Source organism: Equus asinus, chromosome 4 (genome assembly GCF_041296235.1).
Source record: "Equus asinus isolate D_3611 breed Donkey chromosome 4, EquAss-T2T_v2, whole genome shotgun sequence".
In the NCBI taxonomy this organism is placed as follows: domain Eukaryota; kingdom Metazoa; phylum Chordata; class Mammalia; order Perissodactyla; family Equidae; genus Equus; species Equus asinus.
Window position 1 is genome coordinate 22,047,227 of NC_091793.1, and position 27,927 is coordinate 22,075,153.

Sequence of the window (27,927 nt, forward strand, 5' to 3'; positions counted from 1 at the left end):
GACGTGTAACACCACCATTTATTACGTCTTCACTGCGGTAAAAAAGTCATTCTATTTCTAGAGACCAAACGGCATCCTGGAGACATTCCTGGAGAACTCCCCCTGCTCCCGAGCCTCAGATACAGATTTCAATCCGCTCACCCGTAGAACAGAGAGGGCTCCTGGTGGAGGGAGTGGAGCCCTGCTGAGACGCACTGTCCTCGGCTCGTGCCGCGGCCTCCCTTGGACACCAGCCCTGGGCCCTGGGAACCAGCCTTTGACTTCTCAGAGTCCCAGTGTACAGGAGGCCACACAGCGGCTAGTCCCTGGTGAGCCGTGGCTGGCCCTGTGGGCAGGAGGATGGGGGCTGGGGAGGGGCGGCGGAATCCGGGGGCCTCGGACACTGACGCGAGGCCATGGATCGAGCTGTGCTCCACACTGCCCTGTGCCGTGGGCACACCGTGAGCCTCCTGCTCTGTCCTCTGGGATCAGGAGCGGCAATCTGGCCGACAGCCCCAGCCCACTCAGGCAGGGTGCACATGTGAAATGGTCTCACTCGGGGCCTGGGCCAGCCTGCCCCAGCCCCTCAGTGTCTGTAAAAAGTGTACATCACTAAAGCCCTCGACTATCCGGAGAGCTGGTCTTGGAGACCCTGTTTCCTTTCGGGAGCACCTCCCTCTCTTCCGTCTTTCACAGGAGCCCCCAGCCTGACTCACAACCTGTCTGTCACCTTGGAGGTTGCAAAGACTCAGCCTCGCTGGGGAAGGTCCTTCATCTCAGTGACTCCCCGGCCTGTGGTCACCCCAGCACCAGGAGGGAAAGCAAGGCTCACCCCGACTCAGAGTCCCCGCTCCTGGCCTGTGGCCCGCTCCGTGCAGGCACAGCCCCCTTTCCTGCACCCCGGCTCTGGGGATCCCGGCTCTGGGGATCCCAGCCTGGCCCAGCCCAGCCTGCGGGGGACTCCAGGGCCAGTGCTTCTCCGGGACCAGGTTCCTCCGGTCCCTTCCATCTGAGCTGCCCCTCTGCAGCCATCCCAGGCCCGACACTTCCCTGGTCTTCCCGAACGTCTGCCACTGAAAATGACCTGGGCAGGCCCAGGCCGGGGCCGGCGATGGAGCTGGCATCACAGGCACAGACGCCAGCTGGGGTTCCGCTCCGGAGGCGGGACAAGAAAGGGGGGACACGCCCAGTGGTGAACGGGGTGCTGGCAGTGGCTGCAGGCTCTTCCAAGGGAGGTGGTGGCAGGACAGGGGTGGCCCTGAGAGCAGCGGCTGCCGGGCCTGGGGCGTGTGGGGTGGCAGGAGCCTCTTCACCCTACCACTCGGCGGGTGCAGCCAGCACGGCTTCTGCACCCATGTCCCTTGCTCTGAGAAATGGCGATGGTCCCGGCTGAGGCTGTCTGAGGGAGTGGCCTGCAGCCCTCTGTGCGTGACAAGGTACATCCCAGGGCTCCAGTCTGCGCTGGCGCCTCTGAGAGCTGTGGGGTGAGAGCACAGTGCTGGCTGAGGACTGGGCTCCCAGCAGCCCCTCGGTGCAGGCATACGGCAGGAAACGGCCCCTCCTGCCCCAGAGCTGGCCCCTCGTCCCCATGCAAGGTCCTGCTCAGGCTGCATCCGGGCTGGGGCTACGGTGCTGTCATCACACTCTGCTCGCCATGGTCCACACTCCAGAGGCGGTAAAACTCAGCAAAGTCCACGTAGGGCTCGACGCGGCCGTCCTCGCCGGGCGGGAGCGAGTGGGCAGGCCGCGAGCGGAAGAGGCCCCCATCCGAGCTGGAGCTGCTGCTCTGGGTGTGCGTGCTGGTGGACTGCAGGGTCAGGGTCGGGCTCTGGCTGCGGGGATGACAGGGAGAGTCAGTCAGGGGCCTTGGCTTCCAGCCTGGGGACAGAGAGGCCCCTGCTTCGGCCAGCTCCTCGGGCCACAGGCCTCTGACAAAGGCGACTACAAGAGCCAGCCCGAGCAGATGTTCCCAGGGGCAGACGAAAAGTCACATGTATTTTTTAAGCCATAGTTAAATGCAGGTATTTAACTGAAGTAGAACCGAATAAAATGGACCCCTCAGTTCCAGTGCTGCACAACCACGCACGGCTGGGGGCTCCTGCGGACGACACAGAGCACGTCCATCCCCGGAGCAGGGCTGCGCTGGGGCCATCTACTCCCAGCTGTCCCGTCCAGCCCAATTCAAACCTCAGCGACTGGGGGGGGGCGGCGAGGGATCTTCTCCCAGCAGCCCCTCCTCCTACGCCCTCCTGGCCACGTCTCTCTCACCAGCTTGAGTCCTCAGAGCTCCCTGAGCACCCACCCTCCGTCAGAGCACGTACCAGCCAGGAACTCCCCGCTAGCCCACCGTCCTGCAGACCCCCAGCACCGGGCCAGCTGGCGGGGCACCGCTGATGCCCAGATGCAGGCCAGAGGGAAGGGGCTATCTGGGGTCCCAGGGAGTTGGACACACAGAGGATGGCTGGTTCTCCTGCCTGGTCTGGGACCTCAGCTATCACACTTTGTGGACACAGCTGGTGGCTTCCTCTGGGCAGCCCGCAGGGGAGGGAGGCACCCCTACTGCGCTCGCTCAGGATGCCCGTCACTCGGCTGCCCGGCAGGCCCCTCCAGGCCTCGGTGGTGCTGCAGGAGCAGCGGGAGCAGCATGGGGGCAGGGAGAAGAGAAGGGCCCCAGCGAGGCAGAGGGAAACAGCACAACTGCCCCCCTCCGTGCCCTTTCCGATTGGCCACATCCTCTGAATGGGCTGGGTGTGGCATCCCTATTATTCTGTGCAGAGCTGGAATGTGGAAACCAGATCCTGGCCCCGTGGTGTGGGGGGGTGGGGGTGGGGGTGTACATTCCACAGAAGGGAAGGGGGCTGGACAGCAGACCTGTCAGGCAGGTCTGCCGTGGGGAAGGGGCCTGCTCGCCCCACCCCCAGGCTCCAGAACCCCTGCTGCCTCCACTCCTCCCCCTGCCTTAAACTAGAGAATTCACTTCAAAGCTAAAATCTGACATTTTAGTCAGAGCACTAGCTCTGACAAGCCGGTACAGGCCAAACAATGTCCCTCGAGCACGGATGGCATGGGAAGGCCACTCGACGTCACACATGCCCAGATGAGAAAAGACAAAAGAACAGGAGGGGAACCTTCCTGTTAATTGGAAACTAACACACAGGACTCGCAAGAAAATACGGCCCGAGGGCTGCCAACCTGAGCCGCCTGACCCTCCCGGCCGGCTCGCCTCCCTGGCCCGCACCTCCGGCCCTCCCAGTCCAGCTGCAGGGAGCCGCTGGGACCTGCAATGCCGCCTCTTCCTGCCCCAGCGTCTGGGGGCCTCCCCAGGAGCGGAGGGGGCAATCTGAGAGGTGAGACCCAGGGGCGCCGTCCAGCACGCGGCCTGAGCAGGGCTGGGGCTGGCGGAGGGCTTACTTGGTGAGGGTGGGAGTGGCTTCGTCCAGGGTGGAAGCGCTGTGGGCCCCGTTGACCAGCTGGCCCTGGGAGGGCATGACGAGGGACAGGGTCACGCTGGTCTTGCTGGTGCTCTGGGCGCTGGAGTAAGGCACGGACACAGGGTACACACGTCCTCCTGCGGCTTTGAGGGGAAGAGAGTGGTGGGCCAGAGGGAGCGGCTGCGGGGGAACCCTGGGGTGGCAGGAAGAGGCTGCTCCAGGGCCCTTGGGGGCGGCGTCTGAGGGGCAGAGAGGACAGGCGGGGAGGGTGGCCGGGCTCCCTGAGCCGCAGCTCAGCCCTCTGTCCCTGGGGACAGCTCAGGAGTGCCCGAAGCAGAGACTCTCCCAGGCCAGGCAGGACCTCCTCTCGCAGCAAAGCACAGGTGGCGCTCTGAGCAGCAGCGTGAGGTGCTGCACTGCCTCACGAAGGCTCCCCCCTGGCTTCCCGCGACGCTCTAACCCAAGGGGACAAGTGTGCTCCCATTGGAGGCCGGCCCAACAAAAACAGCTGCAATAACAACGGGCTAGAGAAACTCCAGTGACCCTGGTGTCCATTGGAGAACAGGCCCATCTGTGGAGGCCGGAGCACTAAGGCCTGCTTGTCTGAAAAAGGACCAAGACACACAGGCCCAGGATTGGAGGGTCTCGATACCAAGCAGCTCTCAGCACAAAAAAGAGCGACTGTCTCTCCTCCTGAGCAACTTGACTTCAGAATTAAAAAGGCAGAAAGCTGGGGCTGGTCTGGTGGCGCAGAGGTTAAGTTCGCTTTGGTGGCCTGGGGTTTGCCGGTTCGGATCCCGGGTGTGGACATGGCACCACTTGGCAAGCCATGCTGTGGCAGGCATCCCACATATAAAGTAGAGGAAGATGGGCATGGATGTTAGCTCAGGGCCAGTCTTCCTCAGCAAAAAGAGGAGGATTGGTGGCAGATTTAGCTCAGGGCTAATCTTCCTCAAAAAAAAAAAGGCAGAAAGTGGACATCTCCCCCTTACACTTGACAAGGTTCGGGGACAGAGCCAGGCTTCAGGGGACCTTCTGTCCACATGAACCATCTCACCCAGGTCTCTTCCTTCTAGAGCCTTAGCTTCCCTTTCTGTAAAAGCAGGGTGCCACCTGGCTTTGGGTTGTTAATGAGGACAAGGGAAATGTGTGGGTATAGTGCTGGCACTCAGCCACCGTCCCCATGACGCAGCCCACAGCCTGCAGGCACCCTGCACTCAGGCCCCTGGGAGGTGCCAGGGCAGGTGGTGGTACCCTCACTTCACAGACTAAAGGAGACGACAAACGGAGCTCCGAGAGCCCAGGTCAGAATACTCAAAGCCAGGCCTCCCCCTCCCCCTCCATCCCAGGCAGCAAGGCCATCGCCTCAGCCGCTCTGAGCCCACCCCGGCCCGGGAAGGCGTCCCCAGGCGGCAGACTGTCGGCACAGCACACGTACCTGGGGCTGGGGTCGGCGTGGGCTGGCTCAGCTCGCCCAGTGGGTAGCCAAAGTTCCTCACCAGCAGGGTCATGTCCTCATGCCTTGGGCAGAACTTGGCCCGCTCCCCGCCGCTGGCAAAGGTGTCACCGTGGATACGCTTCACCCGGTCCACCACGGCCTGGGCCACCGAGTCCAGGGAAGTCTGCTTGGCGAACTCAGTGTCAATCATGGCAGCGATCTCCTGGGGCAGGGCACAAAGCCTGGTGAGGGACAAGGGGCCCAGGACTGCGGGCCCCAACTGCAGCGTCCACGCAGGACACTTGGGGCCACCAGCCAACCAGGTGAAGGAAGCCCCACCAGTCAACCTGTAATCCGAGCTTTTCAAGGTGTTCAGGATAATCCTTCTGGAACTTTCTCATTAGAAAAGGACTGACCTTGTGATCTGATTGTTGGCTCCCATACCAATACAATGGGGGATAAGATCCACCTCACTGTTATTATGGAGATTAAGTAACAACGCACGTGAGGGCAGGTTCATGAGGGCAGGTTCGTGAGGGCAGTCTCGAGCTGGCTAAAAGCCCTGCAAAAACCATCGTTGTCATTAAGCTTCCTTTCCTGGAACAAACTCATTGTATTCTGTGATAAGCCAATTTTGTCAGAAATTGGGGATACAGAATGAAGACAGGGTCCCTGCCCTCAGAGAAGTCCACTGTCCGATATACTCTAGAAGCCAGTAGAAGCCACTGGATAATTCTATCGTGAAGACCAAAGAAAAGAGAATAAAGTCACAGTGACGATAAGATCAAAAACACAAACAGAATCCTCTCCGTGACGGCTGGCCACCGGTTCATGGTGGCAGGAGCAGGTAACAGGACATGACCTGGGCCCGGCCGGGGTGGGCTCAGCTCCATCACTGACTAGCATGTCACCTCAGCAAGACCCTGAACTCTGTGACCCAAGCCCCCTAACCTGATGTGGCCGTGAGCCCCGCCTGCTCTGTTACGAGGCTCCTGGAAGGAACCATAAGGCAAACCCGGTGGAGCACCTCGCCCACAGGCATCGGACAGGACCAGGCACACAGGGCCCTTTCCTCCTAATTCTGCATCAGAAAGGACAAAGCAGGAAAGGTTACCCTCCCATGAGAATCACAGGGAACACACCTGAACTCATCCGACCACCCCAGCGGTCCAAGGTCTGGTCTGGGCAGCCTCCCTCCAAGATCACCCCTGTAGCACGGCCCCGAAGCCTTGCTCACTGCCCGTGTTTGATGGGGGACACCAAGGCCCCGAGTGTTTCACACCTGGCCCGCCCCACAGTCCCAGAGGCGGATGTGATCACCCTTCCGAGAGATGAGGAAGGAACTCAATTATCTGCAGCTCAGGGATGCGAAGGAAGTGGTGGAGCGGGACTTGGATGTGCGGAGGATTCGATGGCCTGTGTTCTGTGTACCAGGCCACACCCCTTTGGGCGCCCCTCCTCGGCCCAAGGCCCTTCCCGACAGTCTCCAGAGCAAGGCGTGCTGCGGAAATTCACCGCCATCTCTCTCTCTCTCTCATTCGGGCCCTGCTCAGGGCCCAGGGACTGAGACAGCCTCAAGGCAGGGAGAGCACAGCCTTCGGGCGGCAGGTGTCCTTGGTGTGCTGGGCTTTCTCTTCCCCCAGCTTTGAACCCAGACGGCATTTGAGAGTCAGAGCCCTCAGGGGCGCTGAGCACTTTGGAGCTGGGCAGGAGGGCGAGCTTGGTCCCAGGGGAGCACACCACCCTGCAGGCTGCTCAGCTGTGCTCTGCCCGGCGCAGCTCACCTGGTTGGCCTGTCCAGGCCCGTGGGCTGCCTCCAGGGCCTTGTACAGCCCCTCGGACATCAGCACCAGGAAGCCAGTCACCCCGTCCAGGGGCTGCGCACCGTGGATTTCAGGTTCCGCGATGATCGGCTTGGACTTGGCAGCGCTGTGGGAAGAGCGTGGAGGGGAGAGCTGTGCTTGGAACGGCCCCTGGGGACATTTGTTCCGCTGAGGAGAAAAATCTACACCCAGAATGTAAAATAAAACACACATCTGACAAGAGGAAAAGCATCAGACAGAAGAGAAAACCAGAAAATCACACCTGTCTTCTGAGGGCAGCCACTAAAACAAAGGTCAGAGGGCCAGAAAAGCGAAGAGGCAGCCGGGGTCAGGAGGGCAAAGGTCAAATGTCCCATCCTGGCCCCCTTCTGCATCTCCTGTCCACAGAGCCTGGGGAGGGTGGTCCGGCAGGAGGGAGGGGTTCTCTTTTAAAAGCCCATCCTCCTGGGCTCCTCCAAAACCAGTGTCCAAGCCGACTCAGACCCCCATACCCGCCCTGTCTGCACACGGATGGTTCCTGAGGTCCTGTCACAGCCAGTACGGTCAGAGCTCCAAGATGTGCACGGGCACACGGAGGCCAGCACAAGAGGATGCTCCTGGCACCAGTATCGGGAAGAGTGAAGTCTGGAAACATCCTGAGGGTCCATCGGTAGGGCCGGTTAGGTGAGTGCTGACTCTGCCACCAGGGGAATCCCACTAGCTGTTTCCAAGAACCCCACCAGCCCCAACTGCAGGTGTGCGGGCAGGGAGGGACAGGCGCCTATGAGGAAAACAGTAGGCGCAGAGCACTGGGAAGAAGGCTGGGGACACTAAATGGCATCTGTGGCTGCTTTGGGAAGGATGCCCGCCCCTCCCCCACCCCCAACACACACACACACACACACACACACACACACACACACGCACGCACAGAAACCTTGGGGCAGGACACACGAGAAACTAGCAGCCTCCAGAGAAGGCGTCCCGGCTCGGGACAGAAGGCAGACTTTCACTGTGCACCCCCGCTGCTGTCGGAATTGTTTTAAACCACAAACGTCCTTCCTAATACAGCAAACAGAGCCCCACCAATTAGACAGAGGCTCCAAACTCAAGAGCCTCAATCTTGTGAGAGAAGGGAGTTCTAGCATGTGCTTTCTCAGACCCGAGATGGCATCTCACACACAGAGATGCACGCGCCTTTTCCCAGTCACCATTCTCACACAGCTGAGCCGCTGGCTAAGAACACGGGCTGCACTCAGGCTGCCTGGGGTTTGAGTCCTGCCTCGGCCACTGCCGACCCTGGACCAGGCAGGCCGCCTCACCTCTCCATGTCTCAGCCTCCTCATGTGAAAACGCCTTTGGGACAATAACAGTCCCACCTCGGAGGGCCCGAGCGAGGACTGAGTAAGGGGACATGTGTGAAGAGCTGTGCACAGGCTCAGCTCAGTAACAGCTCACAAGTGTATCATCGCCCATTTGCTGCCAAGAGCACTAGGGGGCACCCAGAAGGGCTAACTCCTCTCGCACCTCTGCCCTGGCCCCGGCCACACCAGCACTGACCAACAGGCCTTCAGTCAGTCCCCATCCACGCCAGGCAGCCCACGCCACCCTGGCCTCTCCTGCCAGGCCCTGTGGCACCGTTGCTGCCCTCGGCTTTGGCCCAGCTCCCCAACTTGACCTCAGCCTAGCCTGCCACCGTGGCTCTACGGGACCCTAGCTCCTGGCCTGCTGGGTTCGGGGCCTCACACCAACCTCTCAGGAGGAAGAAAGAGTCCCCTTGGGCTCTACCTTGGCTGCACCTGTTCTGCCCCTAGAGCCTCAATCTGCTCTGCCCCGGCCCTCTGGTCTTACAAACAAACGGGAGCAGCAGGGCCGGCCTCCTACCTGAGCAGGTCGATGTCGGTGTAGCCGTACTTGACCTTGTAATCCCCGATGCGCCTGGTGCTCTCCTGCCCGCAGATGATCCCTACTTGCTTGATCTTTCCTGCGTCCAGACCTGGCAGAGGGAGCACACGACAATCCCAGATCTTGTTCACAAAGAGGAACAAGAAGAAGGGGGTACAGACATACCCACGGAAGCAAGGCAACGAGAACCCACTGAACGGGAAATGTAGTCACACTGGGCGCCCTGGAGAGCGGCTAATCCAAAGTCCCCCAGTCCCCAACCCCATCAGACCACCCCTCACTCGGAGCCCCTCCTCCACACAGGATCAAGCACTGCCCAGTACGGCCCCCTCTCTGCTGCTCCCACGGCTGGGCTGCCGGGCGCTACCTGGGGAGGGAGTGGCCAAGTGGCAGCTGGAATCTTGGGACCTCTCTGGCCTCTCAGTCTCCACCAATTAACAGTGAGCACCTGTCACATGCCAGGTACGCTTGGAAGCATTTTACACACATTAACTCTTTTAATCCTACCCTGAGGCAGTGTTACTATCATCCTCACAGAAAACTTGAGAGAGTCCCAGATGTCGCCAACTAGCAAGCGGCTGAGATGGGATTCAACCCCAGGCAGGCCAGGCCCAAGCCCAAGGTCACAGCCTGTCAACTACCAGCCACCAGTAGGAGCACAGGGAGAGGCCCGGGTCGGCCTCCCCACTCGCACGGAGCCCCGTCCACATCCCCTCACCCAGCTGCGAGAGGCGGAAGAGCTCATCCTCGTTCTCCGTGGTGTGATCCACGTTCAGCTGTGTCACCTGCAGCCCGTCCACCGTGGATTTGCATAAAAGGGCGCGGTTCGTACCTGCAGCAGAATTTGAGTGGCTGAGCAAAGACTGCGCATGGGAAGGACAGGAGGCCGTGAGAGGACAGAGAAAAGCATCTCACCCATCGAAATCCTTGAAATGAACAAGAAAATGGGCCCAGCCCCGGGGGGCGAGTCAGCACTCAGGGAGAGCTGATGAGAGTAAGGAATTAGGCCCAACTTTTCCAGTGTCATCCTAGGATTAGGATTTTAATAAGAGACCTTTTCTCTCGGGAGACACACTGAAATATTTACAGGTAACATGGCGCGATGTCTGGGTTTGCTTCCTGACAAGTGGGGACAAAGGGCTGCAGGAGAACCGAGAGACTGGCCCCCAGGTACTGACTGTGGACGCGGGGGATGGGCACAGCGGCTTCACTAAACGCAATTGTCTCTGACTTTATACATTTTTGAAAATTTTCCATAATGAAATCTTAAGGGAAGGAGGCAGAGAGGGAAGGCCGTCACCAGTGGGGTCTCTTCAGAGCTCCCACAGTAAGCGCATCCTGGGTCCGGCCCTGTCGGGGCCCACAGATCGGAACACCCCTCCGGCCCGCAGGCTCCAGTCCACACCCAGCCCACCTCGCTGCCCTCCACGGGGCACCGAGTGCGTCTCCCACAGTCACACAGACAACCTCTCCCAGAACAGGAAGCCACTGAAGAGACCGGGGGGACATGACTCGCCCAGGCCGAAAGCCAGTCGGGGCAGAGTGGGGACTGAAGCCTGGACGCCTGCCTCCCCCTCGCTTCACACTCTCCCCTGGGATGGAGACACTCCTGTGGAGGGACGGGGAAACACCCGGCGGCCTCAGGGGACTCAGGCTGGAAGTCTTCCATGTCTGGCAAGCAGACTGCCCCAAGAACGCATGGACCCTGAGGCTGACCTCGCCCTCAGCCCTCCGGCCGTGGACAGGCAGGCAGCTCACCGACATTGGCGACGTAGAGCTTGTTGTTGAGAAGGACCGCCACGACGGCCATGGCCCCTCCTGAAATCTCCCTCTCCAGCGTCTTGAGTCTTTCGAGGATCTTCTGATACTGAGGAGGCAGCTGGTGCTGGGGGACACCCTACAAGCCATCAGCAGGGGTCAGAGCAGGCGGGTCCTTGGAGACCATCTTGCCAACGCACCCCCCTCACAGAGCAAGGAGTGGAGGGCCCGGCCAGGATGGAAGCTGCATGGCAGCCCCACGAGAGGCCTCTTCCAGAAAGCTGGAGGTGACCTCACTTGTCTTGTGGGCTCTGACAGTGCTGGTGGGTGACATGCACAGGTAGGTGACGAGGCTGTGGACAGACTCAGGTCGAGGACAGACCTGGAATGGCCTTTCCTCATACCCTTCATGGCCCACGCCACACTGAGCCTCAGAGTAAAGCTGCCCACAGTGGGCCAGTGAGGCCCTCAGAGGGCAACCCACAGCTTCCCACGTCCCCCAGTCAGGAGCTGTTGTCCCCCTGACTCCTGCTGCTCTGGCCCAGCTGTGCCAATGGCCTGGGAGTAACAAGAAACTGAGTCCTTGCTCCTAGCAATGCTGGGCCGTGGGGAGATTACCTCCGGCAGCTGGGACTGGAGGCTCGCCTTCTCAGCCAACGCATCATCGATGGACTCCAGGAAGCTCCTCTCCACCACATCGAAGGCCTGGAGGGACAGGGGACGGGGAGAGGGGTCAGGGCAAAGGCCGGTTCAAAACACCCTTCCCATGTGATGCTGAAACGCCCCTACTAATAGCAATGAACTGTGTTAACTGCAGGTCCTCACGTGATGGGGGCTTCACAAGGCTTCGCCAGGCGCTGCTGCTCCTGCAGAGCAACGGCTGACAAAGACTTCAGCCTGGGGGCCGGGGCCTTCCAAGGGGCACTGAGAGTGGCCAGCGAGCCAGGAGGCTTGCAGTGAGAAGTGAGACCCCCTGGGGTGGGTTCAGCTGGGCAACCTCGGTCTCGTCGTCTCTGAGCAGAGGAGCACCGCTCTGAAGGGGCATGAGATGACGCCCCCTGGGCACTCAGCACACGGCTCAGAGTGAGTCTAGATCAGTGACCACTGGTGTCATCACTGCGTCCTGCTGGTCTGATGCTGGTCACATTGCTGCCTTTCCCAGGGGACCAGCCGAGAATCACTGGCACAGGGCCCTGGGGCCGGAGAGGGTGCTGAGGCCCTCGATGCTGAGGCAGGAGAACGGCTGGGAACACTGTTTCCAAGGACCGGGACCCCATCTTCCCCGTCTAGAACTAAGTGCCTCCGGACACTTCCAAAAGGAGATGCCAGGAGGAAAAACCCCAAAGCAGCAGCAGCAAGCAGAAACAGACGGCAAATGAGCAGCAGCTGTGAGGTGCAGGCCCAGGGCGCCTGCAGCAGCTCGGGCTGAGCGCTGAAGCCCACCTGGAGGAAGGGGTCCCCTAAATCACCTCGTTCCTAGCAGGGCCCAGCCCCCCCACCACACCCCTCTGCCCAGGGTTCCGTCCCTAATTCCCTTTCCCCAGGAGCATCTCCCCCAGAGCTGACCCCTCACCGGGAAGGCCTGCTGCTGGCTGCCAGTCCCGGACTCTCGGGAAGTGGGGAGCCCCTGCCGCTGGGAGAGGCTCCCAGAGTCAGCTCCTCTGCAGAGACAAGCCGACAGGAACCTCAGACCAGCCCTGGCTAAGCCTGCACTTCACAGCGCAGGGCCGAGTTCCCGGGTGACACGATGCTCCCAGGGCGCGGTCCGCGGCCGGAGCCCCAGTACCTGCACCAGAACGCGTCGCACGTCGGCCTCGGTGTGCTCGGCGTTGAGCTGGCCCAGCAGAAGCTCCGCGGACAGCCGCTGGGCCACGAAGTTGGTCACCCGGGTGCCGTCGTAGCCATTGAAGACCCCGTACAGGAAGCAGTTGTTCTCACTCCTACAGAGGGAGGGCAGGAGGCGGTCTGAGACCGGCTCCCAGGAGAGACGCCAGGGCCCGGGGCAGGAGGAGGGACCGGGAGGACAGCAGCTGTGGCTTCAGGTGCCCACCTGGGTCCCCCCACTCTGACCATCACTTCACTCTGGCCATGACCTCTGGGATGCCCGCTGCCCCCAGTGTAACAGGCCCTGAGCTGCCCTGAGGTCTAGACGTGGAAGGGACACCAGCAGACCACCTCCCACGGGCCACATCTCACTGGCAAACCCCATGGGAGACTGGTGCAAATCCGCTGCCTTTTCTTGCCTGTGAAGCGACTTCCGATGCCCAGAGAGCACTGTGGGCACTCTCACCTGAACTTGAGCCAGCTGTCCTCCGGGGGGTGGCTCTCGGTGCCCTTGCCGTCAGCAGAGTAGGTGCGGTTGGAGGCTGAGCCAACCCCAGAGAGGTGGCAGAGGGGCAGGTCATCTGTCCAGCTCGGCTGCTGCTCCTGGGGAGACACCAGGAGACCAAGAAGCGTCACTCTCTCCCCTAAGGCAAACCCCACCTCACCTTCTTTTTCTTCCTCAACAAAAACCCAGCAGGCCCAGAGCCCCATACCGAGGGCTCCCCTTCTTTCTGGAAAACGATGACACTTGTAATCAACAGACACCTGCAGAAGGGTTTGCATGCCTGGATGGCCAGTCTATAAACCTGTTCCCTAGCAACCTGAAGATCAGAATTCCCCACCGCAAGGCTCAGCAGGTCCCCAGGAGCGACTATGTTACGAAACATGAGAGGGGGACACACACAAATGAAGCAAACTCTTCGGAGAAAACTGGGGGCTCCCCCCCTCTCACTGCAGTGGCTCTGACTCCAATCCCTCAGGCACTGGCTAAAACCGCAGATTTCCAGGCTCCCCCTCAGAATGTCTCATCCAGGTGCCGCTCAGGGCACGTGCTCTGCAGGTGCAGACTCAGGAGCACTCCGATCCAGGCGGCCCAAGACGGCGCCTCGGCCAACTGACTGACAAGCGAGCCTCAGTCACTCTCCCTGGCACTGGGGCCTCCACCCCCTGGTCTCCACTCTACCCTGGTGTCCTCTCCCATCGGCCCCCACCACACCCTTCACCAGTACCACATGCTTGCAGCGCCCCACCCCCCCCACCCCCTCGCAGTGGAACACCCTCCTTGTCCCTGTCTAGCAATTCTCCTGTCCTTCGGGACTCCGGCTCAGGAATCACCACCTCCAGGAAGTCCTCCTTCAGGAAGACCCTCCGCAGGCTTGCCTGACAGCCCTCTGGTACTCCTGCTACACCTGGCTTCCTCACTGCTCCTGCCTGGCTGACTCCCACATTCCACCCCACAGATCTCAAACCAGGCCGTTCGGTAAAATCACCAAGGAGAGACACACACACACACACACACACACACACACACACGCACACACACGCACGCACGCACGCACACGTCCAGGCCCCAGTCCAAAGACAGATTCCGAATTTCCTGAATCTCCTCAGGGTGCACTCTGAGCACCTGCATTTTTTAAAGCCCCAGAAATGACTCTGACGCAAGGCCCAGGGGCTACCCCCTGCCTCTCACTGAAGCCCCCCGCCTTCCCCGCAGCGCCGCCCCCCCCCCCCCCCCCCCCCCCCCCCCGCCTTCCCAGGACCACATGTAATTGGGAGAATCACAGTTCAATTTCAAGGAGAATAATTAACGTCTGGATTGAAAGCTTTACTGAAATACTAAACAAGCACAAACAGTGTGCACAACTTCTTGCACGTTGGCAGTAACAGTCCTCAGAAAAGGATGTGAAAACCACTTCGAAGGGCTTTTGCAATCAGATATGCAAAAAGCCTGTGGTTAGCTGTTGTGGCCAATTTCCTCTTCTGTTTATTTACATACCGACAGAGAGCACCTCTACGGCTTTTTTTTCATGGCAATTGCTTTTATGCTGCCTTTATCCTAGCACTTTATTCTGAGCTTTGCACTTCTACAGGGGGTGGGAGTTTCCTTTTATTTTTAAATTAACATATAGTAAAACTGCCGTTTTTTGGTGTGCAGGTCTCCGAATTTTAACTCCCATAGGGACTTATGTAACCACGTCACAGCCAAGAAGCAAAACAGCCCCAGGAGCCCAAACCCGCTCTCGGGCTGCCTGGCGGCAGCCACAGCCTCCCCTAACCCCTGGCACACAGACCTGTGCTCACGCCATGTTGTCCTTTCAAGAATGTCATACAACGTTTTTACTGTGGTAAAACACACATAACAGAAAATTTACTACCATAATTAATCATTTTTAAGTGTACAGTCCAGCGGTATTAAATACATTCACGCTGCTGTGAACTGTCACCATTAGCCATCCCCGTAACTGTTTTCATCTCGTGAAACTGAAACTCAACACCCGCTAAACAACTCCCCACGCTCCCCCCAGCCCTTGGCAGCCACCACCATTCTCCTGGTCTTCAAGTACATAAGCTTTTGAGACTGTGTTCGTTCACTCAGCACTGTTAACCCGAATTAATGATGATGACTCTCTGCCTCCGAGATTCACCCGGGTTGTTGCGTGCATCACAGGGTGTCCCCTTTCACTGCAGAGCAGCATTCCATCCCACGGATGGAGCAGTTTATCCTCTCACCCAGTGAAGGACAAACGGGCTGGTCCTAGTTCTTGGCAGTTATAGAGAGAGCTGCTATAAGCATTCACGGGCAGGTGCCTGTGTGAACGTACCGTCTCATTCTCTAGGGTAAGTACCCAGGAGACTGCCGTTCAACTTCACAAGAGCCTGCCAAACCCTTCCAGAGCAGAGCACCGTCTGCACGCCCATCGGTAACGCACAAGAGTTCCGGCTGCTCCACATCCTCCCGCTACAGGGTATTCTTTGTTTTTTAATTTAGACGTTCTAAGAGGTGTGTCACCGGGGGACCTCATCCAGGCTTTAGTTCTCATTTCCCTAATGGTAACAGTGACGGTGAACATCTCTTCACATGCTTATGTGCCATCCGAGTTGGCTTATTTGCCAACTGCTGAGTTTTTTATATACTTAGGAGAAGAAGTCCTTTGTTGGATATGTGATTTACAAATTTTTTCCCCAGTCTGTAGCTTGTCATTTCACTTGCTTAATAGTGCCTTTTGCACAGCAAAAGTTTTTAGTTTTGACAAAATCCATTGTACCATTTTCTTCCTTTCAGGGTTCATGCTTTTGGTGTCACGTCTAAGAACTCTGTTCAGGTCACAGAGATCTTCTCCTACGTTTGCTTCTGATAGTTTTACATTTTACATTTAGGTCTGTGATCCATTTTGAGTTAATTTATGTATAAAGTAGGTTTAGGTAAAATTTTTTTTTTTTGCATATGGATATCCAATTGTTCCAACACCACTCGTTGAGAAGACTATCCTTTCTACATTGAATTTCTTCTGCACCCTTGTCACAGATGAACTGATCATACTTGCGTGGGTCTATTTCTGGACTCTATTCTCTTCCATTGATCTACGTGTCTGTCCCTCCACCAATTCCATGCTCTTGGTTACTGTAGCTTTATAGTGAGTATTAAAATCGAGTAGTGTGATGCCTCTAACTTTATTCTTTTGCAAAACTGTTTTGGCTATTCCAGTTCCTTTGCCTTCCCATATACATTTTACAATCACCTTGTCTATAAGAAAATCTTGCTGAGGTTTTGATCAAAACTGTTTTAAATTTGGGGCTGGCCCCATGGCCAAGTTCGCGTGCTCTGCTGCAGGCGGCCCAGTCTTTCATTGGTTTGAATCCTGGGCGCGGACATGGCACTGCTCATCAAGCCACGCTGAGGTGGCATCCCACATACCACAACTAGAAGGACCCACAACGAAGAATATACAACTATGTACTGGGGGGCTTTGGGGAGAAAAAGGAAAAAAATAAAATCTTTAAAAAAAAACACTGTTTTAAATTTATAGATCAATTTGAGGAGATCTGACATCTTTACGATGTTGAATCTTGCAATCCATCAACATAGTATGTCCTTAAACTTATTTATGTTATTTACGTCTTCTTTATAAGACTTGTTTTTAAATTCACACAATTCACCACATGAGCTAAAAAGCTACTAATGCCTACTAATAGCAGCCTTCGAAAACAGAAAATATGACCAAAACATACTAACGGAAAAGAAACAGCATTAAGAGCTGAAAATCCGCTCAGCCTCTGATGACACCAGGCACGTAACACTTTCAGGTCAAAGCTACAGGAAAAGAAAAACTGCTTCACAGTAACACAAAATTGTTTCTAACTCTAACCTTGACTCGTCTCATTTTAAAGCAATATAAGTGTCTCTCTTAACGTAAATGCAAACTTTAGTCTTTGGAACCCACGTATGACATTATGCAGAGCATATTCCGTTAATACATCCATCTATTCAACACATATTCATTGGGCATTTACACCAGCCTGGCATTATCCCCACTGGGGGCACGGTGGAGAGAACAACAGAGGGTCCTTATTTGAAGCCTCCTTCCTAGGGAGAGAGAGACTTCCAGCATGTAATACAATAAATACACAAGGCAATTTTAGACAGGGGTCGGTGCTACGGTGAAAATACATCAGGGTAACGGACAGAATGACGGGCAGGGTCTTTTGGATGAGGTGGTGAGAAGGGGCCTCTCTGGGGAGGTGATCTCTGAGCCCGACCCGAATGATTCCAGAGCAGTGGTCATCTCAGAAAGTGGGCGGGGGGGGCCTTCCAGGCAGAGGGAACAGCATGTGCAAAGACCCTGATGTAGAAAAAAAAGCGTGTTAGGTTTAAGGAAGCAGGACAAAGCGAGTGCGGCCTCGGTAGCGAGCAGAGGGGAAAGTGGCCTGCTACACGTTCGTACACATGCCTGCGCATGTGTGCCTAAGAGGGGACAGTGTCAGGCCTTCTGGGCCACTGGAAGGAGTCCATTGCCAAGGAATGAATTATTTTCAAGGAACTGGTCTGCTGCTGATCATCCCCTAGGTCTCAGATCTGATTCGTATGCCTCCACCGCTAGGGACCTCACAGGTCTCGGGCAACCCGGCAAATAAATCTCTAAAAGCTCCCTTTCTAGGGTCTGTCTCCTGCCTCTAACTAGAATGGAATTAAGCATAAGATTAGGCAGATGCACAAAAGCATCTCCCCGTTCAGGGGCATCCCATGTCCCCCTGCTGAAAAGACAGGCCAAGAAGCCAATATTCAACACCCTGAAGTGCCACAACTGTTTCAAAGCACGGGAGGAGACGTTCATACTTTCCAGAATCCTGTGATTAAAAATGAGATTAAGACGGGCCAAACTCGTCCTCTAATAGGAGATGAGCGATACCAACGTGCCACCCACGATGCAGACCGCCATCAACACTGCAATCACAGCAGCCCCCTGCCAGCATCTCACGCCCACAGGGCACAGGGACAGGCTTCCAGGGACTCGCATCGTTCCAAGAAATTCATACTTTCCAGAAAAAATACATATTACCCAAGCAACTTATGGGCCCACTCAAAGACGGAAATGAACTCAAATAGATGACTGAGGGACTTGCCACGTCAGTGTGCGGTGCCCTGGAACAGTTCATCTAGAAGCATCCACGGTGGGAGCCCACGACGCTGCTGTTGGGAGTGGGCCGACGCCCTGCTGACTCCTGCAGCCACACCAGCTGACGTGGGACCAACAAGCTCTCCCAAATTAGAAAAACCGTGTGTGCGTGCGACAGTGGTCAGTCTACTGAACCAGCGCCTCGTTTCTTCAGAGTCTTTATGACCAGTGTCTGCATACGTCCACAAGGTTAAGTGCTTTTTTTGAAATCTGATTTTCATGATGTTGAGCTCATAATATTTTGGAAATATATTATTTTATTAACTAGCAATTGGTGTTCTGGTCACTGGGTATGGACTCTAATGCTATTGTTTACTTACGGACAGTCTTTGTCCATTCCTGATAAAAAACACTCAAGAAAACAGCCATCAATGGACGCTTTCTTAACATGCCATTATTTGTATACTTTAGGCAGTCCTAACGCCAGCACCTTCCTTGGTGGGGAAACACAGGAGGCGTTCTCATTAAGATCAGGAAGACAGCAAGGATGCCCACTATCTCCACCAGGTAACACTGACTGAAGGTGTCAGCCCACGCAATCAGGTAAGAGAAAAGAAGGACGGCATAAGAACTGAAAATGAAGGACAGTCATCTCTGGTTGCAGTTGATATGATAGCACCTGGAAACCCTAAGGAATTAATGAGAAACTAACTCAAATAAGAGAAATCAGTAAGGTGGCAGGACAGAAAATCAACACACAAAAATCAACAGCCTTCATCTACTTAAAGAAAAGATGGGCCTGTACCCTCCACATAAAAATTCCTTCTTGCTGTCAACTAAAATAACAGGGTCTTTCCCTCTGAAGTGCTATCAAGTCAGTATCCCCCCACCACACTCCTGCAGAGGGTCTTGTTAAACCTAGATTTATATCGGTCAGATTCTATCTTAATGCTTTCATCCCCGCCGTCCAGCCTGTTGACACAGTTTTGAATCTCACCTTTTGACAGATGAACAATCTCACTCAGCTGTCTATCTTGGACAGATAACGCCTTCTATACAGGGTTCCAGATGATTTTTTAAAAACCGTGACCAGGGCAAACAGCATGGGAAGCTAACCCACTTTTGGCAGGAGGTGTCCACAGCGAACACAGGAGGGAAGCGACACCTCCAGCAAAGGTCTGCTCTACTTGAAGAGCCCAGTGTATTTCTGGAGCCTCCAACGAAGAGGCTGCTGACCCTTGAGGTGTAGCCGCAGAGACAAGCACACACTTGAAGAGAGACCAACTATTTATATACCTGGACCTTGTGAGCACGGTTCTACTTATTTCACACGGGCTCTCTTTAAACATTAAGTTCCTAGCCAGTTTGACTTGGCTTGCTACTAAAATAAAGAAGAAGGCACCCGCCCCCACCCACCCCACCCCCACTGTCCTCCGCAGTGCGACCCGCCCCCGAGGCCCTAGTCAATTTTGGTCAAATCCATCTGTTTCCCAAACCTCGACCCTCCACTCACCACCTTCAAGAAATAATCCACCTCATGTTTCTTCTTTAAATGGCCACATTTGCTTTTACTCAAATGATTTCACTTTGAATGTAAACTTTTCCAGTATTATAAGTGGAAAACCAGTATTACTTGCCATATCTTGAAGATAACAAAAAACGAAAACAAAGCAAACTTACTGAATTCTAGCTGAAACTACGGCCCGCTGCAGGCTGTGAGCTGGAGCCCTGTCTCGGGGGGAGATCAGCGAGACTCAGAAAGGTGTCAAGGACACACTAGGACCAAACCAAGTCTCCCTCTTGATCTTATCAGAGACTCTGTGCGAGAACTGGGAGGCATACCACCTCTCCTCATGGAACGGCGAGTTTTGTACGCCACGCCCAACCACCTCACCACGTGTGTCCCAGACGCTGCAAGGTACTGCCCAAGGCCACGGGGTCCCTTCCCGAGACACCCACCCCCAGGGGCTCCCCGTGCGTAGTGGGCACCCAGCTCCCTGGCCACTCACCGTCTGGCCTTGGGGCACCTCCCCCGTTGCAGCCTGGCATTGTTAATTAGCTATGTTATTCACTGATCCAAAGACACATTTTCAACATTTTAGTGTCTCTGAAGTTGGTGGGTCCCAAGTTACTTAGCAGTGAGTTTTCTTTCTTAGTAGTACATAAAACCATGCGTCCTTATAATTAATAGTGTCTTAGCCCCAGTGACATACGGACCATTTCTCATGTATTTATGGGTGCTCCTTCAGTGGAAGGCCTGGCCTAGAATGCAGTCCCCACAGCACTCAGACATTCAATAACAAGTGGCTGGAGAATTCCAGGAGGTTCTACCTGGGTGGGAATGTGGCAGTGGTGGGTCCTCCCTGACTTCAGCAGTGGCCCGGACATCACGCACAGTGCTGTGCCAGGTGGACTGTCATCATATGCTCCCACTTCGCTCCACCTTCCTCGGCATCATCCGTACCACGCGTCCAGGGCTGAGTCTATTAAAACCCACCAGACTGCCAAGTCTCTTGCTTCTTTCCTCCACATTTCTGAAGAATTTTCGGAAAGGTCATATACTTTCTCTTCACACAAGCCACCCACCTCCCCACCCCTGCCCATGCTGATGCACACTTTCTCCCACGCCCACAAATGCCAGCACCAGCAGCAAGTGGCGCCTGAGCACCCGGGAACGTGAGTCGTGAGTCGGCCGGGAAGCTGAGAAGGGGGCGTCTGGCGCTCAGCACAGCCTCATCACAGAGCCGCGTAAACACACACAGAGTGAGTGCCGACCGCCTTCACTCTTTGATGGGTTACGAGTTAATTTCTCACAAGACATTTAACAGGAAATATGTAAGAAAGAAGGCTGTTTCAAAAAGCCTAATTTTGACTTGATTGTGGGAGGGAGTTTCCAAAATTCATATTTCGGGATGAAAAGTTTCTAGAGTGATCTGATTGCGCTTAACCCGTCAAGGGCATTACAAACACCCTGTGCACCTATATTTAAGCGTTAGCCCCTCATATACATATGTGACCACGCCACACAAAGAGAGTCCGTAACAGTCCCCACAGAGATTCATCCTAAACTCCTGGGCAGAAGTGGACAAAGCCCGGTTCCGAGTTCAGGCCACAGCTTGAATATCAAATCATAGTATGAAAAGGCCGAGTGTTTTTGTGGTGAAAGCACCCGAATTCCTCAGAGGCAGAAAGGAAGCTCAGAGAGGGAGAAAAACGCCCCCAGGAAGATGGCTCCGGGTGGGGGCAGCAGCTCTTTCTCTCCAAAGAGCTAACAACGCCCGCTGCCTCCTGCCATCCCTATCTTTCTGAATGACCCCCTTTTCCTTCCCCACTGCTCTGGGACCCACTCCACTCCTGGCCCCCACCTCTCCCACTAGGGTTTTCATCAAAGGTCCTCTATGTTTTCATCACAAATATAGTCCTAATACACTCTTAAAGAAGCTACTAATGATTGCGGAGCGTTACTGTGCGCCAGAGCAGCTGGACCCCATTCTGACAGCATATGAGATGGTCGTAGGTGGCGGCCTAATGATGGTTTATTTTAATGGGTACCTATTACTTTAATGTACATTAGAAAAAATATATAGCCAGCACCTGTGATTTCACAGATATAATTGCTCAGGCTATGTCCAAGTTAAAAAAATTTGATTTCCTTTTTATACTTAAGTACATAACAGTAGTAGAGGCCAAACCAAACTCTTGATTCTCCCAGCCCCAAAGGTACCCCTCTTCCGGGGTTCCCTAAGCATGTAAAGGGGACTGCTGTTGTTCCAACTGAAACTCTGCAGTCCTTCTTGACCCTTCTTCCTGTCACGCACCCCACACTCCACCTGTCGGTAAATCCTATCAGTCCTTCGAAACCCAGCCAGAACCTGGGACCCCTCACCACTCCTCTGCCATGGCTCTCACGCCCGGACAACGTGGAGCGCCCCTCAAACGCTTCTCTATGCAGGGCTCCTTTCCTTCTCCAATCACAAGGCAGGCTGCATCAGGCCCCCACTCCAAACCACCTGAGACATTCCCATCACACCTAGAACAGAACCAAAGTCCACACCCGCATTCGCAAGGCTCCCTGGGACCTCGACTACCACTGCCCCGACGAGCTCCATTCCTGCCACACAGGCCTCCCTGACATTCCCCACAGGCCTTTGCATCCCATAGACAGGAAGACTCCCTCCCACACCCCCCACGTCATCTCATCAAAGGTTGAGAGGTCTTCCCCTCACTGCTGTCTAAAACGGCCCCTCCAACATTCTGTCCGTGATTCCAGACTCTTCTTCCTCACAGCACCACCTGATCTCATATCACAGATATTATTATTTTTGAGGAAGACTAGCCCTGAGCTAACTGCTGCCAGTCCTCCTCTTTTTGCTGAGGAAGACTGGCCCTGAGCTAACATCCATGCCCATCTTCCTCTACTTTCTATGTGGGACGCCTGCCACAGCATGGCTTTTGCCAAGTGGTGCCATGTCCGCACCTGGGATCTGAAACGGCGAAACCCAGGCTGCCGAAGTAGAACGGGTGTACTTAACCGCTGCGCCACCAGGCCGGCCCCAATGGATACTATTATATCGTATATAATCTGTCTTTATTCATAAGCTCCAGGAGGGCAGTGTCCCCTGCACCTGCACAGTGCCTGCCACATCGTGAGTGCTCAGTGACACTGAGGGAATGAACGGCAGGCGTTCATCACAGCAGAACTGAAGGTGGACTGCACAGCTGGAGTGTGACCACACCAGGCCAGGAGCCTAACGAGTTAGCTCATTTAATACTAAGCACACTCCTGGGAGTCCTCTCGGTAGTGGAAACCGGGCTTCAGGGACGTTAAGTGACTTGCCCAAGGCCGTACGGGACCCTGCTGTCCAGGCCTGAAGGCCCAAGTGCTTGTGAACACATCAAGTCATCTTCAAAAGCTCTTCTTCTCTTCAAAAGACCTTCTAAGGTGCCACACAGCCTGGGGACCAAAGGTAAAACTCCTCGGGATGACATTCCCCGAAGCGCTCTGCCATCTGGCCCCAGCACCATGTCAGCAAGCCTCCAGGCTTCCTGCAGGCCTCCGCTGACCCGGCCAAACCAGGCCAACCACAGCCCCTCCACACTGACCCTAGAGCGCCTCACGCAGTGTGCTGTGGTACGCGGCTCCTTCTCCCAAGCGGGACTGCAAACGCAGTGAGGGTGGGACCCGCCTTATTTATCTTCGCATCCCCAGGCGCAGTAACCACAGACTAGCAGCCCTCACAGCCATCTGCTGAATGATGGCATGTGAGCTCCTCTCACCAGACTCACGACAGTGAAGGGCAGGTCAGCAAGCCCCGAACACCACCTGGACACTTCGACACGCTGTGGGCAGGGATGTCTTGATCATCGTTAGGCTGGGAGGGGCCTTGTATGACATCCCTGCCATCTCCTTACCCTTCCATCAAATGCTATGTGCTGACAGTGAACTAGCCCATCTTTAAAAGATTCCACCACCACCCAGGAACACATTCTGGAGCTGGTAAAGCTCACCGTCTTTCTAACCCGAGTCCCTTGGGATCCATCACACCTAGAAGGGAGGGAAGCTGGCAGCCACTCTCCTCAGCAAGTCAAGTCGGCCTAGAGCAGTTACCACTTCCAGCATTTGCCACAATCCAGCCAGTGTTTCTGGAATGTTTACTACAATGGGGACATTTACGCAGGGGCTGCGCCCTCTGGGAGCTTACAAAGCAGAGGGCCAGGCCCATCTAATCAACTCAACGACAAGGCTGACCTGCCCAGCTATAGGGGTAGCCAAAGGCGTACAGGTGAAGAGAGCTGTTCCCACCAGAAGACCTGGGAAATGCTGTTGTGGAAGAGCAATTTCAGAGTTTACAAAAAGCTCCTCATCGGTATGCAGCAGTGCAGGTCACTCCCCCACCTTCTAATTCTGATGCTTCAAGACCCTCCAGGGCAGGAGGACCAATGTCTGCTGCATCTCTGTAAGGCCACAGCCAAGCACTAGGCCTGGCTACAAATGCTTTACTCATTATCTTACAAACATTTATTGAATGCCCAGCACCCAGAGGTGGTAGGTGCTGGTGACACTTCTCATTGTCGATTACAAGTCCCTATCACTTTCCAATACAGGAGGGAGACAAGGCCACAGACAAGTATAACAGACTGCAGTGTCTGGGGAGGACCCAGGGGACCGCATCCTGCCCCGGCAAGTCAGAATGGGCCCATGGTGCCAACGTGCGTGTGCATTTACGTGCACATGCATTAGGAGCATGGAGGGGCTTGAGACACCAATGACAAACCCATGAGGGTCCAGACTGGGGGTAAGAGTGAGTCTCGAGACAATGCTCCCACTGCCGGCTCTCACCTTTAAGGAAACAGGCTGGAGGAGGCGTACTGAGTCAGAGCCAGCACCAGAACCCAGGCCGCCACCGCTCCAGCCATTCCTTCGGTGGAGCCAGAGGTTCAGGGGGCTCCTGGAACTGGACTGCCTCTGCCACTGTGTGGCCTTGGGCAAACCACCACCTCCTGTGCCTCGATCTCCTCATCTGTACACAGGGACGATTATACAACACCTATCCTGGGGCTGTTATGAAAGTCAAACTCAGAAACGTAAAGCCACTGGCACAGCCGGGGACAGGGCAGCCAGTACCCGAGCGGCGGCTGCTCGGATCTCGCTCATCGCCCGCCGGCTCTCCACCCGGCCCTCCCGCGGCCGCGCGCCACGGCCCCTTCCGGCTCCGAGCGCGCCCACCCTCGACGCGCCCCTGACGCTCGGGGACGCGGGCACCGCGAGCCGACCCCCGACGGACGGCAGGCAGCGCGCACGCGCGGATCTCGCGGGGCCGCACGCGCCCCCGGCCTCGGGAACGCGGGGTTGGCCCGGTGAGGGGAGGGCGGCGGCCACACCCGCGAGGGAGAAGGGCTGCGTCTGCACCCGCCAGGTCCCCTCGGGCTCCCGGCCCCCAGCCCGGAGAGCGACTCGGTTGCTCACACTCTGCAGCAGGCTCCTCCTCTGCGCCGCCATCTTGGAGGGACCCCCGCTGGCGCGCTAGCCTCCCGCCAGAGCAGGCGAGAAGGGCGCCTAGAGCGACCTGAAGCCGTCCCGGAGGAACGGAAGCGGGAGGGGGCCGCGGCGTAGCTTGTGCGCAGGCGCGCTCTTCGCCCGTCCTCTCTTGGGAGATGGAGGGGAGGCTTTTGATGTGGTTGCTCCTCGCGCATATTTGCGTACTTTGTCCAGGATACCTTTCAGGTGTGGCTCCTAGAGCCCCGGATTAGAGTTGTTTTGAATCTTTATGATTAGGATTCATTATGAACACGATGGGGTAGGGAGAGGGTGAATTATTCATTCGCTCAGTCAGTGTTCCTTGGGTGACTGTGCCTGGCCCTTTATGGGTGAAGCAGCGAGCAAGGCAGGTCCTCCAAAAGCTAACATTTTAATTGGGGAGGACAACATTTTCATGCATAAGTCTTTTCAAGTGGTGCTGAGTGCTAGGAGGAGAAGTTTATGATGTGGCCTGGGAGTGTGGCGTTAACTGGCAACAGGGAAGGGCAGGCGGGGCTAGGAAGCCCGAGAAGAGGGAGTATGTGGGTTCCAGAAGCATTTGTGTCACAGAAGGCCGCTGTGGCTGGAACAGATGGAGGGGGAGTGAGACGAAGGGGATGGGTCACGCTGTGACCTTGCTGGCCCCAGGCAGGAGTGGAGCTATTCATCTGGGAGACAAAGGGAAGTTGTTGACTTCTGAGCAAGCCGTGGGCATGATCCCATTGGTAGAAAGATCCCTTTGACTACTGGATACAAAACAGATGTTTAGGGGGTCTGAAGCAGAGACGGGACTGTCGTATTAGTTCTAGACAAGAGATAGTAGTGGTTTGAGTTGTCTGATGGCAGTGGGTGGACTTTATTCAGGAGACCAAGTTGTCAGGGCTTGGTCATGGATTGGTTGTGGGTGGTGATGAGATGATGTGTCAAAGATTCCCCCAGATTTCTGGCGAGAACAGCAAGTTTTCGGGGGAGGGAGGAGCGAATGATTATGAGTTCAGCTTGGACATGATGAGTTTGAGGTGCTTTATAAAAATGTTTTTTAAAGATTGGCACCTGAGCTAACAGCTGTTGCCAATCTTTTTTTTTCTTTTTCTGCTTTATCTCCCCCAAATGCCCCCAGTACTTAGTTGTATATCTTAGTTGCAGGTCCTTCTAGTTGTGGTATGTGGGATGCCACCTCAACATGGCCTGACGAGTGGTGCCATGTCCGTGCCCAGGATCCGAACTGGTGAAACCCTGGGCCACTGCAGTGGAGCGCGCGAACTTAACCACTCGGCCACGGGGCCGGCCCCCAAGTTTGAGGTGCTTTTGAGACATGCGAGAAAGGCAGTCAGATCAGTCCTTAGTTGGAGAGGACTGGAGCTCAGAGCAGAGACTGAGCCAGCGAAGACATTGAGGAAGCAGCCGCTGGAGAGACACAGAGCCCAAGGTGAGGAGGGCCTGGGCAACAAGTGAGATGCTTTTAAGAGACTTAGTTAGATGGCAGCTAAAGAAAGTCCATCAGATTTAGCTGTCTGGAGGCCGTTGGCCCAGGCAGTTCAGGCAGACGGTAGGACAGAAACCCAGATGAAGTGAGTTGATGAATGGCTGGGAAATGGAGACCTTGAGAACAGGCGGTTCTTCCCCCATGGTGGACTGGAAGAGGAAGGGAAGGGAACATGGGGTTGAGGGAGGGTTTTTCTTTTAGGTTCGGAGAAACTTGAGCCAGTATAATGCTGAAGGAAAGGCTTCATAGAGAAGAGCTGATGATTCAGAAGGGGGAGGGGGAGGCAGTCTAGGACCAGGATGCTGACTCACCATCTTGCTGTCCTACCAACAGCTCCACATGGCCCAAGATGACTGCTTGAGCTCCAGCCATTTTGTCTGAGTTCAGCCAGCAGGAAGGTGGGAAGATGGCACCTCTCTTCCTCTTTTTTTTTTTTTTTTTTAATTAACAAACATTTACTTGCAAGCAATCTCCCTTCCCTTTTAAGGAGCTCTCCAGAGGTTCCTCGTGACATTTCTCCTTACATCTCATTGGCTGTAACCTAACCCATGGCCACATCTAGCTGAAGGGGAGGTCAGGAAACCCAGGCTTCAGACTGAGCCACAATATGCCCGGCTACGAACAGTTTCCGTCACTAAAGAAGGAATGGGAGCTGGGCCCCAGGAGACTGTAAGCAGTCTCTGCCATGAAGGGGGGTGGGACGGGCTAGGTGGTTGGTCTATTAGTAGAGGAAGAGTCTGGAAAGAATTAGGATTTGGAGCCCATCCTACTCCACTCCAATCCCTGCCCCGTATCCTGTCACCGGTGTGACCTTGAACAAACCACCTCCCCTCCCTGAGCCTCCGCATCCTCTGTGTGATCAACCTGGCAGAATGAGCACGACGATGAGAGGAGGTGCCGTGGAGGGACCTGACCTGTGGTAGGCGCTGACGCTTCTTACATTCAGACTACAGTTCAATTTTTTTTAAAGATAATAAACACACATTGAGCACCTCCTGTATGCCAGGCACTTGCTGGATGCTTTTTCGGCATTCACACATAACCTGGTGAGATGGGTGTTCTATTGTCCTTATTTTATAAAGCAGGAAACTCCAGTTCAGCCAGTCACTCAACAAATAAATGTCGAGGTTGGAACCCAGGTCTTCTGACTCTGTGATGTTGTGATATAATAAGAAACATATTTGGTCTTTGTTCCAGTTCCTGGCATAGAGCCTCTGAAAGGGTTTTGAACTTTCCTAAGTGACAGAGGTGATAGGAGCATCTTCTGTTATTCCTGACAAGCACCTTTCGGTCATCCTGGAGTTTCTTAATGAGGTGACTGGTCACTGGAAGCCCCTGGATAACTTCCGGCGGGGGGCTGATCGCCAGAGGAACGCACCGTGGGATTAGCGGGTGGCACTTAGCCTCCGCACCCCCACCTCTAGGGAGGAGGGCAGCTGGGAATTGGGTCATTCACCAGCGCCATGTAACAGGACCTCCATAACAACCCTGAACGAAGGGGTTTGGGGAGCTTCTGGGTCAGTGAACGTGTCCACGTGCCAGGAGGGTGGTGCACCCCAGACTCCATGGGGACAGAAGCTCTGCCCTCTGTGGACCCTACCAGAACTTATCCTATGTACTTCTTCATCTGGCTGCTTGTGTCGTTTGTAATAAACCAGCAGTAGTAAG

General features: G+C 55.5%; 1 protein-coding gene and 1 long non-coding RNA gene across 3 annotated transcripts; one reads left to right on the forward strand and one right to left on the reverse strand.

Annotated features, from left to right (window-relative positions):
- TAB1 (TGF-beta activated kinase 1 (MAP3K7) binding protein 1) lies at window positions 1-24,990 on the reverse strand. The gene is made up of 11 exons (XM_014850090.3): window positions 24,723-24,990; window positions 12,604-12,740; window positions 12,100-12,253; window positions 10,932-11,018; window positions 10,314-10,452; window positions 9,274-9,387; window positions 8,535-8,646; window positions 6,633-6,777; window positions 4,849-5,071; window positions 3,391-3,553; window positions 1-1,811 (listed from the first exon to the last, which is right to left on the reverse strand). Exons 1-11 carry the CDS (start codon window positions 24,753-24,755, stop codon window positions 1,604-1,606), a joined length of 1,515 nt encoding a protein of 504 aa, XP_014705576.1. The 5' UTR covers window positions 24,756-24,990; the 3' UTR covers window positions 1-1,603.
- Window positions 24,892-27,927, forward strand: LOC123289507 (uncharacterized). Of its 2 annotated transcripts, none has more exons than XR_011502583.1 (3): window positions 24,892-24,980; window positions 25,920-26,202; window positions 26,593-27,927. It is a non-coding gene; the product is annotated as an uncharacterized lncRNA (long non-coding RNA). The 2 variants fall into 2 exon arrangements; XR_006533572.2 differs by having other exon boundaries at window positions 24,893-24,980; window positions 25,914-26,202; window positions 26,593-27,396.

Excerpts from the sequence above, each read along its gene's own strand:
- TAB1 (XM_014850090.3), bottom strand. The coding sequence starts at position 24,755 with ATGGCGGCGCAGAGGAGGAGCCTGCTGCAGAGT. Across the intron at positions 11,019-12,099 it reads TGCGACGCGTTCTGGTGCAG|GCCTTCGATGTGGTGGAGAG; the intron begins GTACTGGGGCTC and ends CTGTCCCTCCAG. Across the intron at positions 9,388-10,313 it reads GCTCTACGTCGCCAATGTCG|GTACGAACCGCGCCCTTTTA; the intron begins GTGAGCTGCCTG and ends ATTCTGCTGCAG.